The following is a 13,806-nucleotide window of genomic DNA, read 5'->3' as shown; positions in this document are numbered from 1 at the left end:
ACTGGGAGGGGGATTGGGAGCCAAAAATCTCCTACTTCTGGTCCTGAGGTGGCTCCAAGGAACCTGGGGGCACCAGAGGCCCGGTGAGAAATAAACCCTCCAAGGACGTCAGCCTGGCCAGTAGGGCAGCCCCTACGGAGGGAGAAGCATGGCAGAACACCATGGGAGTGTAGGGACACCCTGAAGGTCCTGTGGCCAAGGGTTGCCTGGAGGAGGTGAGATGCAGGAGGGATGTACGGGACAGGGCTGAGTGTTTGAACCCCAGCACTAGGAGGAATTCTGCCCCCGCCACTTGCCATCTGTGTGATTTTATCCTTTAGCCTGGCTAAGCCTCAATTTTTCTCATCTGTGAAAGTGGGATAAAAATGGACTGACCTAACAAGTATAAAATATACCACCCGGGACCCAGCTTGTAGTGACTGATATGGTTAAAACAACTACTTCCTTTACAAACATTTCCTTGGCATGGTCACCCGTCCCCTCACCTCCCTTCTCTTCCTTGGCCCCAACTCCCACCCTCAAGCCTCTCCTCTGACCCGGCAGCAAACACTGCTTCCCCATCCTCCATCACTCCCTGCCTTCTGCAGAATCTCCACCTCCAGCCCAAGGTGACCCCATCCTCAGCTCAAGGGTAAATCCTGATTAGCCTGAACCAATCACAGTGTACTATTTAGATTGCCAGTGATTGGTTCAGAGTGGACATGTGACCCAGTGCCAGCCAATGAGTGTGACAGGAAGTCGGCTGGGGGCTTCTGGGCAAGGTTTCCTCCCCTCTTAAGAGAAACCCAGAGGAGACATGCCTAGTGCCTAGGTGTGCACATGATGCCTGGAGCTGTGGCAGCCATCTTGTTGCCATACAGGAAGTTGGCCAAGGACAGACAGCTACACCAAAAACGAGGTCATCAGGCCGAGCACAGGTGACCACTTGGTCTTTGCCAACAGCCGCATCACATACCTGTTGGCTCCCTGTCAGCGGATAAAGGGCCTACCATGATGAAAACCCACCACACTAAGGTTCCATGATAAGCACAGAAGCAGCCTCTTGTTGGCAGCCAAATGCGCTCCTCAGACTCAAATCTTGAGGGGGTGGCAGTCAGCTCAATGCCTACTCCTCAAGGGCCCCATGACCCGGCACAGAGCTGGAGGAGGGGCACGGGGCTGGAGGAAGGACCCACAAAGGGCAGGGAGCCTGTTGGTAAGGAAGGCTCCTGCCCAGGGGCCCTGGGTGGAGCTGGTAGCCTGGAGAGGGACACGGTTCACAAAAGCCAGAGGTAGGAAGCCAAAGCTCTTCCCAGGACCTTGAAGTGTCCCAGATAGTCCCAGGGCCAGAGGCTGGAGCCAGCCCAGGCAAGGCCTCAGGGGCCAGCCAGGGAAGTGGGGCTCTGCCCACGGCAGGCTTCTGGGGTGTAAGGTCCCAGCTAGCCCGAAAGGGAGACACTCCAGCAAGCCTTGGGATGGGGGTGGAGGGGGGGGTCCAAGGAGAGACACAAAGACTCCCAGGGCCCTAACACACCCACCACGGACTCAGTTCACAAGGAGAAAGGAGAAATGCCCATTTGCAAGGGCCCTTAGCACAGAGGCCTGCTCTGCCAGCTCATTCTCTTTTCTCATAACTGAAGTGGGGGCAGGGCAGGGGTGGGTTGTTTAGTTGCTTGTTTGCTGGAACTGGTGGCAGCACCAGGCCTGACCTTTAAGGCTTCAAATGCAGCGTTTTAGGCAGGGCCAGCAGGAGGAGAACGCGGGCTGCGGAAGGAAGTGATCAAGACTGAAATGCCACATCAGGCTGGAAACTCAAGGCAGAGCACCGGCCTCTACCGTCTCAGGAATACGCCAGCCCCTCCAAGCCCACACTGCCTGGTGACAAAGTTGTCCTTCCCAAGGGGACCCAGAAGGCTTTCGTGTCTCTGAAACAGCACAAGGACATCAGAGTTTGCCCCACAGAAACCCCAGGAGTTGGGGCCTCACACCACATAGACATCTTGCCCTTCGAGTTTGCCAAAGCAGACCTCAACTTGCCCCCTGACCCCATGCCATAGATTTTATTTATTTATTATTCATTTATTTATAAATGAAAGGCTCTCACTCTGTGTCCAGGCTGGAGTCCAATGGTACCATCACAGCTCCATATAGCCTCAACCTCCCAGGCTCAAGCAATCCTCCCACCTCAGCCTCCTGAATAGCTGAGACCATGGGTGTGCACGACCTCACCTGGCTAATTTTTGTATTTTTTTTTTGTAGAGATGGGGTTTCACCATGTTGCCCAGTCTGATCTTCAACTCCTGGGCTCAAGCGATCCTCCCACCTCGGCCTCCCAAAATGTTGGGATTACAGGCGTCAGCCACTGCACCCGGCTGGATATTTTTATTTAAGAGAAACAGCTGTACATCAGTGCAAGGAAGGCTGCACAGGGAGTCACCCTCCCCACAGTCTATACTGATCATTAGGGATGGGGGCTGGGCCCTGCCCACAGAGTATGTGCAGCCGCAGATATGTGGGGCTTGAAGGTTCCCTTCCCCCATCTTGGGCCTCAGTTTCCCTGTGTATATGATGGTGGCATCAGGACCTCAGGGATTTCTGTGGCCGTGGCATGTCCTTTCCAAGTCAGGGAAGCATGCAAAGCCCATAATGCCCAAGGAGACGGTTGCACCCAGGCTCCCTGCCCCCACAGGAACTCCTCCTGGCCTGTAGGCTCCTGAGACCCTCACATCCACTTCCCAAAATGCCAAGGGCCCTGGACAAATCACAGCACTGACAACACACAGGCGAGTCCTGAAAATTCCAGGGAAGCAAAACTTACAGTTCTCTCAGACATCAGAACCCACAAGAACTGGGTCCACACAGCTACTGGGGCCAGGGCCCATCACAGGGCACCTGGACAGCCTTATTTATGAAGACTCAGTAGACAAAAATCCATCCTTGAAGGAAGTGTCTTCGCTGGAGATGCTCCAGATAGAGAACATCTGGAGGGATCATCCCTCCAGATCATCAAGGGATCATCAAGCCAAAGTTTTTACAGCCCAAATCGTGCCCATGGTGTCTTGCTGCGGGGAGGACCCAAACCCACAGCAGATACTCAAAGGCTGCCAGTCTCCTGCCCTTCAGTGTGCAAATGAGAAGCACCCACTCTGAAAGGGAAACATGCCAGCCCAAGGTCACACAGCAAGAGCTTCCCACTCTGCCTGAGCCCGGGCTCCACACCCACCCTCCAGATTTTCCACACGGGGAACGGCTGTTTGCAAAGATGCTTCACTTCACAAAGGACTCGCAGAGCTCCTCTGAGTCCCAAGTCCTCCAGTGAATCCAAACACCATTCAATTTGCAAAAATTTGAATTACAAGGACGCAGCCTCTGTTTCCTTTGCAGACTGTCATCACGCCAGTTGGTAGAAGATCAAACTTTCCAGCTCAGCCTTAACTCAGGCTGTTTCTAACATAAAAGTTTGCAAAACACTGTTCCTAACAATCAGGATGCTTTATTTCCTACTGCCAGTGTTTGCCCAGTCAAGCCCTGGCATTAACCTCAAAGGCGGGTGGTGAAGGTGGGCACTAGGAGCCCATTCTGGCCACAGAGATAAACAACACGTGTGCCTGCACTACATAGGCTCCCAAGCACATGCCCACATTTGAATTCATATGCACACAGACGCACACACCTACTACTGCCTACACGAGAATGCCCGTGCACACACACCTACACACATGCATCCATGTGTGAGTAAACACACGCACACAAGTGGGTATAGGCACAAGCATGCTTAGAAATGAACACATCTGACACATGCACACACACGAACACACAGGTGTAGACACGCCCACATACAAGCTGACATGTGCACACAGGCAAAGGCAAGGGTCAAGCACAAGAGGAAAGACTCACAAACCACAAGTGGGTCCCAAGTGCCTGTAGGGCCTGGATGGGAGCTGGGTGCTATGGATGAGGGGACAGTGGCTAGCACTTGGAGTGCAGGCCCAGCTGGACTGCAAATCCCCCTAGATCCAGTCGGGATCCACATGCCCTTATCACAGACTCCCTAGGGCCAGGCCCATCCCTCACGGTCTGTCACACCCCAACCCTATGTGGCAGTACAGCCATGGAAGCCCTGTTTTACAGAAAAGGCTCCAAGACCCAGAGAGGCTGTGGAAGTTCCCAAGGTCACACAGCTGTTGAGAGGTGTGGCAGAGTCTCAGTGCACAGGAAGAGGGGGCTTGTTCAGAAAGAACTAACCAGCAGGGAAGGCAGGCATCAAAGGGGAAGAAAGAGGCCCAGGGTCTAAGGGCGGGGGGGTGGCGGGAAAGACAGGCAGAGGGAGTCACTTCTCACCCTTTTCACCCACCCCTTCCCCTTTCTTTAATGAGGATCATTTACCTGGTGGGAGAGATGGATACTGATCAGCAGGAAAGGCTTCCCATGCCCCTCCCTCTCTGCTAAACAATTAGGCTGATCAGAGCTCAAAGTGGGTCAATCTGAAAAGCAGCCACGAGACACCCAAGGTATGGCCAAAGGAGGACGGGAGGTCCAGGTACCCTCGCACTGGAAGAGATAAGGCCTAGCAGCCACAGCTAAAGCAGGGCATGGTGAGGAGCAGGAAGACCACAGATCTGTCTTCTTAGGGCACTGGAATGTCAGAGTTGGAAGGATCCTGGAAGAGAGGAAACTGAGGCCCAGGGGGAGGAGGGGTTTTGTCCAAGGTCACAAAGTAAGCTACCCAACTGAGAAGATCAGGCTGGGCTTGCCCTTGACAGAGGCCCCCTGACCTAAGATGGGGGCTTTCAGAACTCGTTTGTGAAGATTCTCCCCACCTAATCCCAGCTAGACAGTCTCCTAGTTTGTGAGGCTCTCCCCTCACCAGGCTCAGTCACGGGTAACAGTGGTGGCTGGGGACCCAGCAGGGCCAGACCAGATCCAGAAGGAAAAGCACTGCGGGGGCCCAGGTGAGAGGAGTGGGACCAGGACCAGGAACATCAAGCCAACAGCCTGAGTCTTACGGTGGCAGAGCAGGGCTTGGCTGAGTCTGCCCCTTAGGTCCTGACCATATGTAGACTTGAATGACAGAACCTTGACCCCTTTAGGGAGGCACCAAGAGACCCCTGTGGGGACCCTGCAAGCCAGCAGGGCCATCTCAATCTCTGTGGTCACCTGCACTGCCCCCTCCTTCTGCCCTTAGCCACAGGCAGCTCTGGAGGCTCTTCAGGTTACACAGGACAAGAGAAGAAGGGAAGGGAAAAAAAGCAAAAACCACACACACACTTCCCTTGGGGAATACGAATATTGATTCTGTAGCTTCTTGTTTAGACAGTAGGCACCAGAAGAAAAAAAAAAAAAAACCTGACATGAAGAGAATCTTCCCAGTTGGCTGGAGGGCTGTAGCCAGCAATGGGAAAGCCCCTCACCCTCGGCATGTCCTCCCCAGGCCTGAGGCCCGCAGCCCAGTCACTTAAAGACAAGGCACCAGGTCTGGAGACAAATCTCTGCATGGGAGTGGGGTAGGTGGCTGGAAGGGGGAAGAGAGGGAAAGACCACTCCTATCCTACAGGCAACATCACACTGCCAAACAGGGCTCAGGCCCACCTGCCTTGACTCCCAAACCTCCACTGCCCCTTGGAGAGTTTCCTAGCAACGAGCCCTTGAACGCTGGTTCCCAAAGCCCCCAAGTCCCACCCGTCGAGATGGCACGAGGCCCCCCAAGCATCTATAAGATCCTAGCCCTGTGAAGTCCCCTCAGACCTGGCAAAACTGCCAAGGGACTAGAGAAGCCAGCCTCAGGTTTCCACGAACAACCCCCAGCCCCAGCCCCACCTCCATGACCTTTCTCTCCGGAATCAGACTGGAATCTGGAGAGGGAAATGGCATCTCATCTCAAGATGAAGCCCCTCCTGTCCTCCACCTCTCCACACAGAGCAGGCCTGGCCCATAACTCAAAGCTCGGGGAAGGAAAGCTCTGGGCTGGGGGTGCTCCATGATGGCCTGTGTATACGTGGGAGGCAGATGGAGGTCAGCACTGGGGCTATAAGCACTGGGCCTGGCAGGGCAGCTTCATGCCAAGGAAGGCCCCTCAGGGTTGCCTGAGACCCAGAGGAGGAAAGAGACAGATGGGGCAAAGTCACAGCTGGAAGCCCCAGGCCCAACTCTCACATCCTAGGCCTCTTCATTTTCTTCCCAAAGATTCAGGCTTCAAGCCCCCCTCCACTTCCTGGGCCCACTGCCCAGATGTCCCTAGCCCTCTGGCTGGGCAGTCAAGTGTCTGACAGATCCATCCTTTCCCAGCCCTGCCTCTCATGGTTGTGGGCTTTAAGCAGGTCCCTTCATTTTTCTGAGGTCAGTCTCCCCATCTGGAGGATGGACATGACCACGGGCTCTGAGATCAAGGCACTAATGTGGTTGAGGGGACTGGCCTGGGCTCAGTAAGGGAGATCACCATTAGCCTAGTGATATCCCCCACCACAGTCAAGCTGTGTTGCAGGGGGTGAGAGAGGGAGGTGGCCCAGTGTCTTCCCCAAGGAGGTAGAATCTGACGTGGGTGGGCACAGCCTGATAGAGTGGCACAGCCCAGAGCTGGGATGGGAAGGCCTCTGGAAGGTGCAGGTGTGAGACCTTGAAGGAGGGGATCTAAACCCGAGAAAAGAGCACAGTCATGGCAGGGCAGCATGAGCAAAGCAGAGAGACAGGTGGCCACCCAGCCTGTGGGAGCCCTGGAGACTGGTGAGTCTCGTAGTGAGACTGGCTACCGCACGGCTGCAGCATCTGGGCTTAATGCTAATGTTAACAGTGGCAGCCATGGCACCTGATGGAGCCCTCCCTGCCCACTAGAGGCGGCATCGTCTCTTGTTAATTCTCACCACCAGCCTCTTAAGCAGATTCTATCATTTCAATTGTGGAAACTAAGGCAAGGTCATCCCAACGGAGCCTGCAAAGTCTACAACTGACACCCAGCATGTCCCCAAACTACGTCCTCCCAGGAGCTGGCAGTGTCCACCCATACACATCCGAGGTGCCAGAAGCTGGCAGTGCCCACCTGCACACAGGCAGAAGGAGAAGAGGATACTCTCTGCAGAAGTCCACTTAGAGGCCAGCTTCACTCTGGAGTCAGTCTCTCCATGGGAACATGAGTGTGACAAAGAATCTGGAGTGAGATTCACTTGCAGACTGTGAGGGGATTCATCCTATAATGAGCTTCCTCCTTTCTCAGGGGTTAGCCTGGCACAGTTGACCAAAAGGAGGTGCCTGATAAAGATGGAGTCCAGGGGAACAGCAGCCAAGGGTCCCCCCAAAGTCCTCCACACCAGAGGGCTGTGAGCACCTGGCAGCTCTGCATCTCAGTGATGGCAGCAGCGGCTGGGAAGCCTCACCCCTCCCTCCTGCAAAAGCTGCGGCAGGTTGTTGGGAAGATGGGGGACCCAGATGTGTGATGCTGCCTCCCTCCAACAGGGAGAGCCACAGGGAGGTGGAGACGGGGGCTGGAAGGCCCAGACAGACACACGTCACCCACCATTAACCATAGCTAGACTGACGCATGCCCTGTTGTAGACACTGCTCCCCATGTGTCCACTCAGGAGAGGAGCACGTACTCTGGTTGTCATTAATCTGCTGGTGGTTCAAACCTCTCAGGCCCCTCACTGCTTCTGCCCACCCTCAGAGGCAGGGAGACGCTAGCCAACACCATCGCTGGAGCAGAGCTGGGCTAAGAGGGTACAGTCAGGTGGGCCAGCTCAGCCGGGTGCTCCACCCAGCACTCAGCCGGGACTCCACAGAGCAGGGGACAGAGAAACCCGGGGGCCCCAGAGAACAGGGCACAGAGGCCCAGCAGAGAGGACAAAAGCAGCAGGCAGGGAAGGATAGGTACAGCTTGATGAAAGACTCGAAGAAGGGGGACAGGGGAGGAGGGAGGGAAAGACACAAGGGGAGGCAAAGCAGTGAGGGCTGCCCCTCAGCCAGCGGCGGTGGCCTGATGTTGGGGAGGGCATAACTGGAAAGAGGAGGAGGCAGGTGAAAGGTGTGCACAGACTCAGGCCCCCCACACCCAGCCAGACAAGTGCACACACGTGTGCAAACATGCATGCACACATGTAGCCTCCTCCTTGTTTGAAACTCTGAATCAAGGTCCAGGTAAGGTGAGAGAGCCCACCCCCTCCGCCCCCAAAAAATCCCCTGAAGCCCTGTCCTCCCTTCAGTGGTAACCCCTCTGCCCTTCTCAATCCAGCAGCAGCCTTGGTCCATTTTGCCTGGTGGGCAGAGAGCCATGCTGCCAGAGCCATTACAGAAATCACAGCTAGCGGACCCCAAACCCACACGTGCTTAAAATCCAGTAGCTTGTGAAGCTGGGCCTCTTTGCACTGGCAGACACTAACAAGAAAATGACTTTCTCATTGAGGGCCTTCCCCACTGAGGGGTTATCACTCCAGTGCCATGAAGCTGGGTTCCACTCTTCTCCTTGGAAATCCACCTATATCAAAGTGTCATCACAGCCTGGTCACACTGACCCAGCAGAAGGTTCTGGAAGGCCACCCATCCCTGAGCAACCCCACAGAAACTTCTGGCCCCAACGACAGCCTAAACCTTTCTTATCAGTTCAACAAAAGCACCAGTTCCACCGGCCATGGTCATATGTGGGGAGCTTCAAGATTCCCTCCCCTTCCTCCCTCCAAGGATCAATGGGCATCCTCGTCTGCGGGACCAGGGCAGCTGAAGGGCGCTGGCTGTCACAGCAAACCCTCTGTGTCGTTGTACCATTAGTCACCTCCCCCTGGACCCTCAGAGCGGCACAGACCCCACCCCACCTCCACCCTCATTCTCTAATTATGGTTTTCAAGACATGTCCCAAACCCTCAAATTAGCTCCAACTATATTGACAAGAAAAGAGCGTCCAGCTGGAAATGTGCCGCTGCTGTCACACCCGTCTCCCCATCTTCTGGCTGGGGACAGAGGGACAGGTGTCTACTCTGGTCAGGGTCTCACATCCGCCTTCTAGAGACTCATGCAGGCCCAGAAGCCATCTGACCAACTGCACGTTGCAGGGAAAGGGAGTGAGGTCGGGTGAGGTGGAAAAAGACATCTACTTAAACCTTCACTCAAGGAGCTATGAAACGGCTAAGAAAAAAATAATTGTGGCTTGGATCGTGCTTGGCTTTGAGGAAGAAAGAACAACAAAAAAAATGCTTTTGCTCTTTTTAAGCACTGTGATTGAAGTCCATTTCCATCACAGCAAATGAAAGACAAAAATGCACCCACCAGCCCTGAACTTCCATACGATTACTTTCTCCCTGGGCACCCCCCCCACACACACATATGAAAAATCCAGACAGTTGACAGAGGACACGTCCGTGCAGCACCTGTAATTTGCCAACTGATCACCCGCCTGAGCACAGCCAGGCTGTGCTGATGACAAGACAGAGAGAGAGACCCAGAGAGGCGCTTTTCCTGAGTTTGTTTTTCCCTCATCTTAGAGAGCCTACGAGCCGGAGTTGGCAGGTTTTGTAGAACCAGGGGCTCTTACCCTTGGGCAGAGCTGGTCTAAATGACACAGAGCCAGCCTCTCCCTTTCCCTGAGGCCAGACCCTTCCCCTTGGCCACCAGCAGCCCGACGACTCATGCCCCAATCTCCAGGCCAGAACACTAGTGAAGAAGTCCAGGGACAGGTGGCTCCTCAGACCCGGAGACAGATAACAGAAGCAGGGTGGTCACCGTGCCCCAAAGGGGTGTCTGGGCACTGACATAGGGCTGAAGCACAGTGTCAGGAAACTGATACGTCCTAAAGGCCACATGAACATCCACTCCCAGCCCCAGACACATCTGGCTAAGCTCACTGGGAGGAGGCAACCCGAGTTTGCTGGCTCTTGGGGAGGAGGAGAAGGCTCAGAAGGACCAGAAAACCTGCGGAAGCTGGCAGAGCCAGGAGAGGCTATTATCCTGTTGGCAGCAGCAGCAGGCGCAAACAAGGGTCCTTCCCACCATTCACCTCCGCCCGGACCCCAACGCCTTCACCTCCTAACGGCTTTCCAGGGGACTCTCTCCTCAGGTAGAGGGGGGACCAAGAACAGGGGACACTGCCTCTGTGGTACTGGCCACAGCAAGAAGGTGCTCGCATCCTTGGCATACAGATCCCCACTAAAGGAAAAGGCCCTTGAAGGCAGGTGTGGAGACGTCCCTCACCTCTGGCTGTAAAGCGCCGGGTTCCCACCAGGGAGGGAACGTGGGGCAGATGCGCGGCTCCAACTCCGCCGGGCAGGGGTCGCTGGCCGCCCCCTCACCCAACCCGGGTTTCCCTCTCACCGGGTCAGCGGCAGGGGAATCAGCTGACAAGCTCGGACCCCCCTCCCTACGCCTCCCGGGGCTTGAAGATCTTGCCTTGCCTCATTTGGGGGATTTGGGGGAAGCAGGGGCACCACGGGGAAGTTTCGCGACGCAGCCAGAGCGCCTGGACCGCTGCTGCCAGCCTTCGGGGCTTGGGGCCGCCGCCCCCGGGCACAGCGGGCAGCCGGACTCAGCGCCTCTGCCCTGGCGCGGGGCGCAGGGAAGGAGCAGCGCGGACCGGGGGGCAGAGCGGGGCGCAAGCCACTTACGTGTGCTGCTGGGGGAAGCTGTAGGCAGAGGCGCCGGGGGCGGCGAGCAGCGGTAGAAGCAGCAGCGGCGACAGCAGCAGCGACAGCGGGCGCGGGGGCCCGGACGCCGGGCGCCGGGCGCCGGGGCCGGGCTGGGGGCCGCAGCCGGGCCAGGGGCACGCAGTCTGCGCTGGGCCGGGCCGAGAGGCGCCGCAGGTCCGAGCCGGCACCGCCATATTTCCATTCAAGATGCGGCGCCGCGGGGAGGGGGGGGGCAGTGGCGGCGGCGGCCGCGGGGTGGGGGGGCGCGGGCGCGGGCGGCGGGCGGTAACTCGGCCTCTCCTCCGCCGCCGCCTTCTCCGCGCGGGGCCTCCGGAGCTGCACCGGCCGGCCGCAGCGCCTCTGCGGGCTGCGCGCTGCGATCTCCCTGCAGCGCTGGCTCCAAGCGCTCTGAGCGCCCGGCCCGGGACCTGCGCTCAAATAGCAGCCGCCGCCGACCTGCCGGCGCCGCCCTCTTCTCTGCCTCCCTCCCGCTTCCCCGGCCGGCCCGCCCCCGCGCGCCCCCGCCGCGGCCACGCGCACACCCGCGCCCGCGCGCCCCTCGTCCCCGCGCAGCCCGAAGCCTGCCCTACTGACTTGGGCTTCCTGCGCCCCAGCCGCTGTACGAGGCTCCGGGTGCGACCCCGCCCCCACGCCTCAGACCCTGCCGCTCTTCTCCACCCAACCCGCGGGAAGAGACCCGGGCCCGCGGGCCAAGACAGGAGCATATGTGACCTTTCTGGGGGCTCGACCTTCAACAGGCTTAAGGCCTGGAGTCACAGGTTTAATGGTGGAGTGACAGCTTCAGCGGAGACCAGAGAAGGAGGCATGCTGAACTCAACAGCCCCCGTGGTTCTAGCTATCTTCAAGATTTCTCTCTGTTGGGGGCTTGAACGCCCGGCTGCTGGCAGAAAGGGCCTGGACCTCCTGGTTCCCTAAGCAGAAACCTGGGCCCGGCTGTACGGTTGTTGGGGACTGGAGACGCGGCAGGATGCAGCCCTCTGCAGCCACTTGCTTCGCTTCCCTGGGCTGAACAGGCACCGTGTGCTGGCCAGTCCCAAGCCCCAGCTCCCGGGGTTTGCACAGCCTCTTATTTAGATTCTTCCAGAGCCAGGAAGCTCATGTCTGCACAACCCAGTCCTTTCTGTCCCGGAGGCCCCTGGCTCTTCCCTGCTGTGGGGAGAAGACTGGGGCTGGTGTCAACCTTAACTCCACAGCTTGTGGCCCTGTCAGAGTCTCAGTGTCCTCGCTTGTGAATGCTTGTGTGGGTGCCCACTCCCATTTCCAGGATGAAATGAGAATGGGGAAAATCGCTTGGTAAACTGAAGCATTCAAAATGAGGGGAGACCATCCCTAGGGTTCTATTGAAGTTGCTCTGGAACCCAGCTCTGCCTCTGGTGCAAATAGGATGAGAGAATGCTCCCCACCAATTTGACACGGGGCAGGACCCCCTCAGCAATAACTGCCCACAGACCTGGCCTATCACGAGGAATGAGGGATACTAACCAGCTGGGCAGGATGTTTCAGAAACATGCAGACGCCCCACCTAATGGTATCAGTGGCTCTCCTGTCACCCACTCACAAGTCAGCCCAAGGAGGGCTTGCAGTTGAAAGGGAATAGTAGCCCCTGGACAGAAAAGGGTAGGGGTAGGGGCTGGAAATAGGGCCCAAGACAACCTTCCCTTGCTGCCTAGTCCTGCCTTGGCTCCTCCAATCCCAGCAAACCAGGGCTTGACAGGGAACAGTTTCCTTCATTTCTTGGAGTGTCCTCCTTCCTTGACCTGAATGAGCCTTCAGGGGCCAGACTGAGGTTTGCCAGCGATCCCAAACCGTGAGACCCCAAAAACAGTATCAGAGGAAGGCAACACAGGGGCCAGGGGCCTGGTGAACAGGTGGAACCTAACGGACTATGGGAGATGATAGTCCAGCTCTATGGGGGGACAAGCAGGGTCCTCACTGAGCCAGTTGCCCCCCAACCTCTGGACACAATGGGAGGGCAAGGGGGCAGGGGATTCTGCCCAGGAGTTGACAAGCGTGAGCTAAACAGCCACTCTCCCAGCCCTGCCTGCTGAGACCTGTCCCCAGCATCTCTGTCTTCCTTATGCCCAAGGTAGGGCTGGCCTGTGATATCCTCTCTTACCTGCTTGCTGGACAAATACTACCTGTGCCCGTGGCCTTAGGGGACCAGCATAAAGGACATCATTCCTCTTGGGTGCCCTGTCAGGGGTGGGTGACTTCCCAAGGCAGACTCTGCAGTGGCCTGAGAAATGTGAGGGCCAACCTCCCTGCCCTCCAACACCAGGGTAGCAGCACTATCCCCAAAGTGCCCAGGCCATCAGGCACATGGAGTCAGTCTAGGAACAGTGGGTGGGTTTTGGCAGTTGGGCATTTCAGTTCTAGCCTCCACAGATGTGCACCTAATTGAGGCCGCTGGCGCCAAGGGAAAGGCGGGAGATTTTGGTTGACTGGCCGTTAAAGGAAAACAAATAAGGAGGGGAGGTAATTAAGAGTAAACAAGTGGTAAGTGTTTACGCATTACAACTTTTGAGGCTCACAACATCCTCGGCCCTCTTGGCGGCTGGCTACAGCCACACATTAAGATCTTAGGAGAAAAATTTGAACCTTCACAAGGAATAGGGGGACTTCCATGGCAGGCACATTGGTAAATTGGGTAGGAAAGGCCTGGGGCTGCCCACCTGGCCCAAGTTGCCTGTGCTGGAAGACGTAGGGTAGCAGGGGCAGGTGAAGCTGCAGTAAGCAGAGAGGGCCCTGGCTCTGACAGGGGGCCTGGTAGGTGCCAGCTCAGCAGGTCAGAAGAGACTGACAAAGCCATAGGGAGAACCTACTATGTGCCAAGCAGGCCATGGGCTCAGTTGTGCCACTCGAGGGAAGAGGAAACCCATCAGGAACATCCAGGATGCCTGTGGAGGCAAGATTCTCACCTTAGCCTGCCTCATATCCAGTCGCACATTTTACCAACAGGCTGGACAGCTCCTTATTCAGAAAAAAACTCCTGCCTCGGACTTTACTCCTGCAGTTCCTCCTGCCTGGAACACCCTCTTTTACCTCTACCATTTGAACTCAAGATATTTACGAGCCCATTAATACACTTATACCAGGAAGCCTTCCTGGGATACTACCACCCCCAACTGGATGGGCCTCCTCCTCTTGGTCCCGTCCCTCTGCTTCCTGCCCCAGCCAGTAGTATGCTGTGGCCTCTGCCTTGGGTTCA

The 13,806-nt window shown here is 56.8% G+C and overlaps 1 protein-coding gene across 11 annotated transcripts in view; it reads right to left on the bottom strand.

The window, feature by feature from the left end:
• CACNA2D2 (calcium voltage-gated channel auxiliary subunit alpha2delta 2) overlaps positions 1 to 11,042 on the bottom strand; it is a 140,480-nt gene extending 129,438 nt beyond the window's left edge. For 8 of the 11 annotated variants that reach the window (XM_038003876.2, XM_073010137.1, XM_073010138.1 and 5 more), the window contains exon 1: positions 10,557 to 10,786. In XM_038003876.2, coding sequence (XP_037859804.1) covers positions 10,557 to 10,771 — 215 coding nt within the window. In that variant the 5' untranslated portion in view covers positions 10,772 to 10,786. Of the gene's footprint in view, positions 1 to 10,556 lie in introns of all 11 variants that reach the window. The other 3 variants (XM_007984355.3, XM_007984356.3, XM_007984357.3) reach the window with 1 other exon arrangement.
• Between the last annotated feature and the right edge of the window lie 2,764 nt (positions 11,043 to 13,806).

Source organism: Chlorocebus sabaeus, chromosome 22 (genome assembly GCF_047675955.1).
Source record: "Chlorocebus sabaeus isolate Y175 chromosome 22, mChlSab1.0.hap1, whole genome shotgun sequence".
Classification (NCBI taxonomy): Eukaryota; Metazoa; Chordata; class Mammalia; order Primates; family Cercopithecidae; genus Chlorocebus; species Chlorocebus sabaeus.
This window is presented reverse-complemented; position numbering and strand designations above follow the sequence as displayed.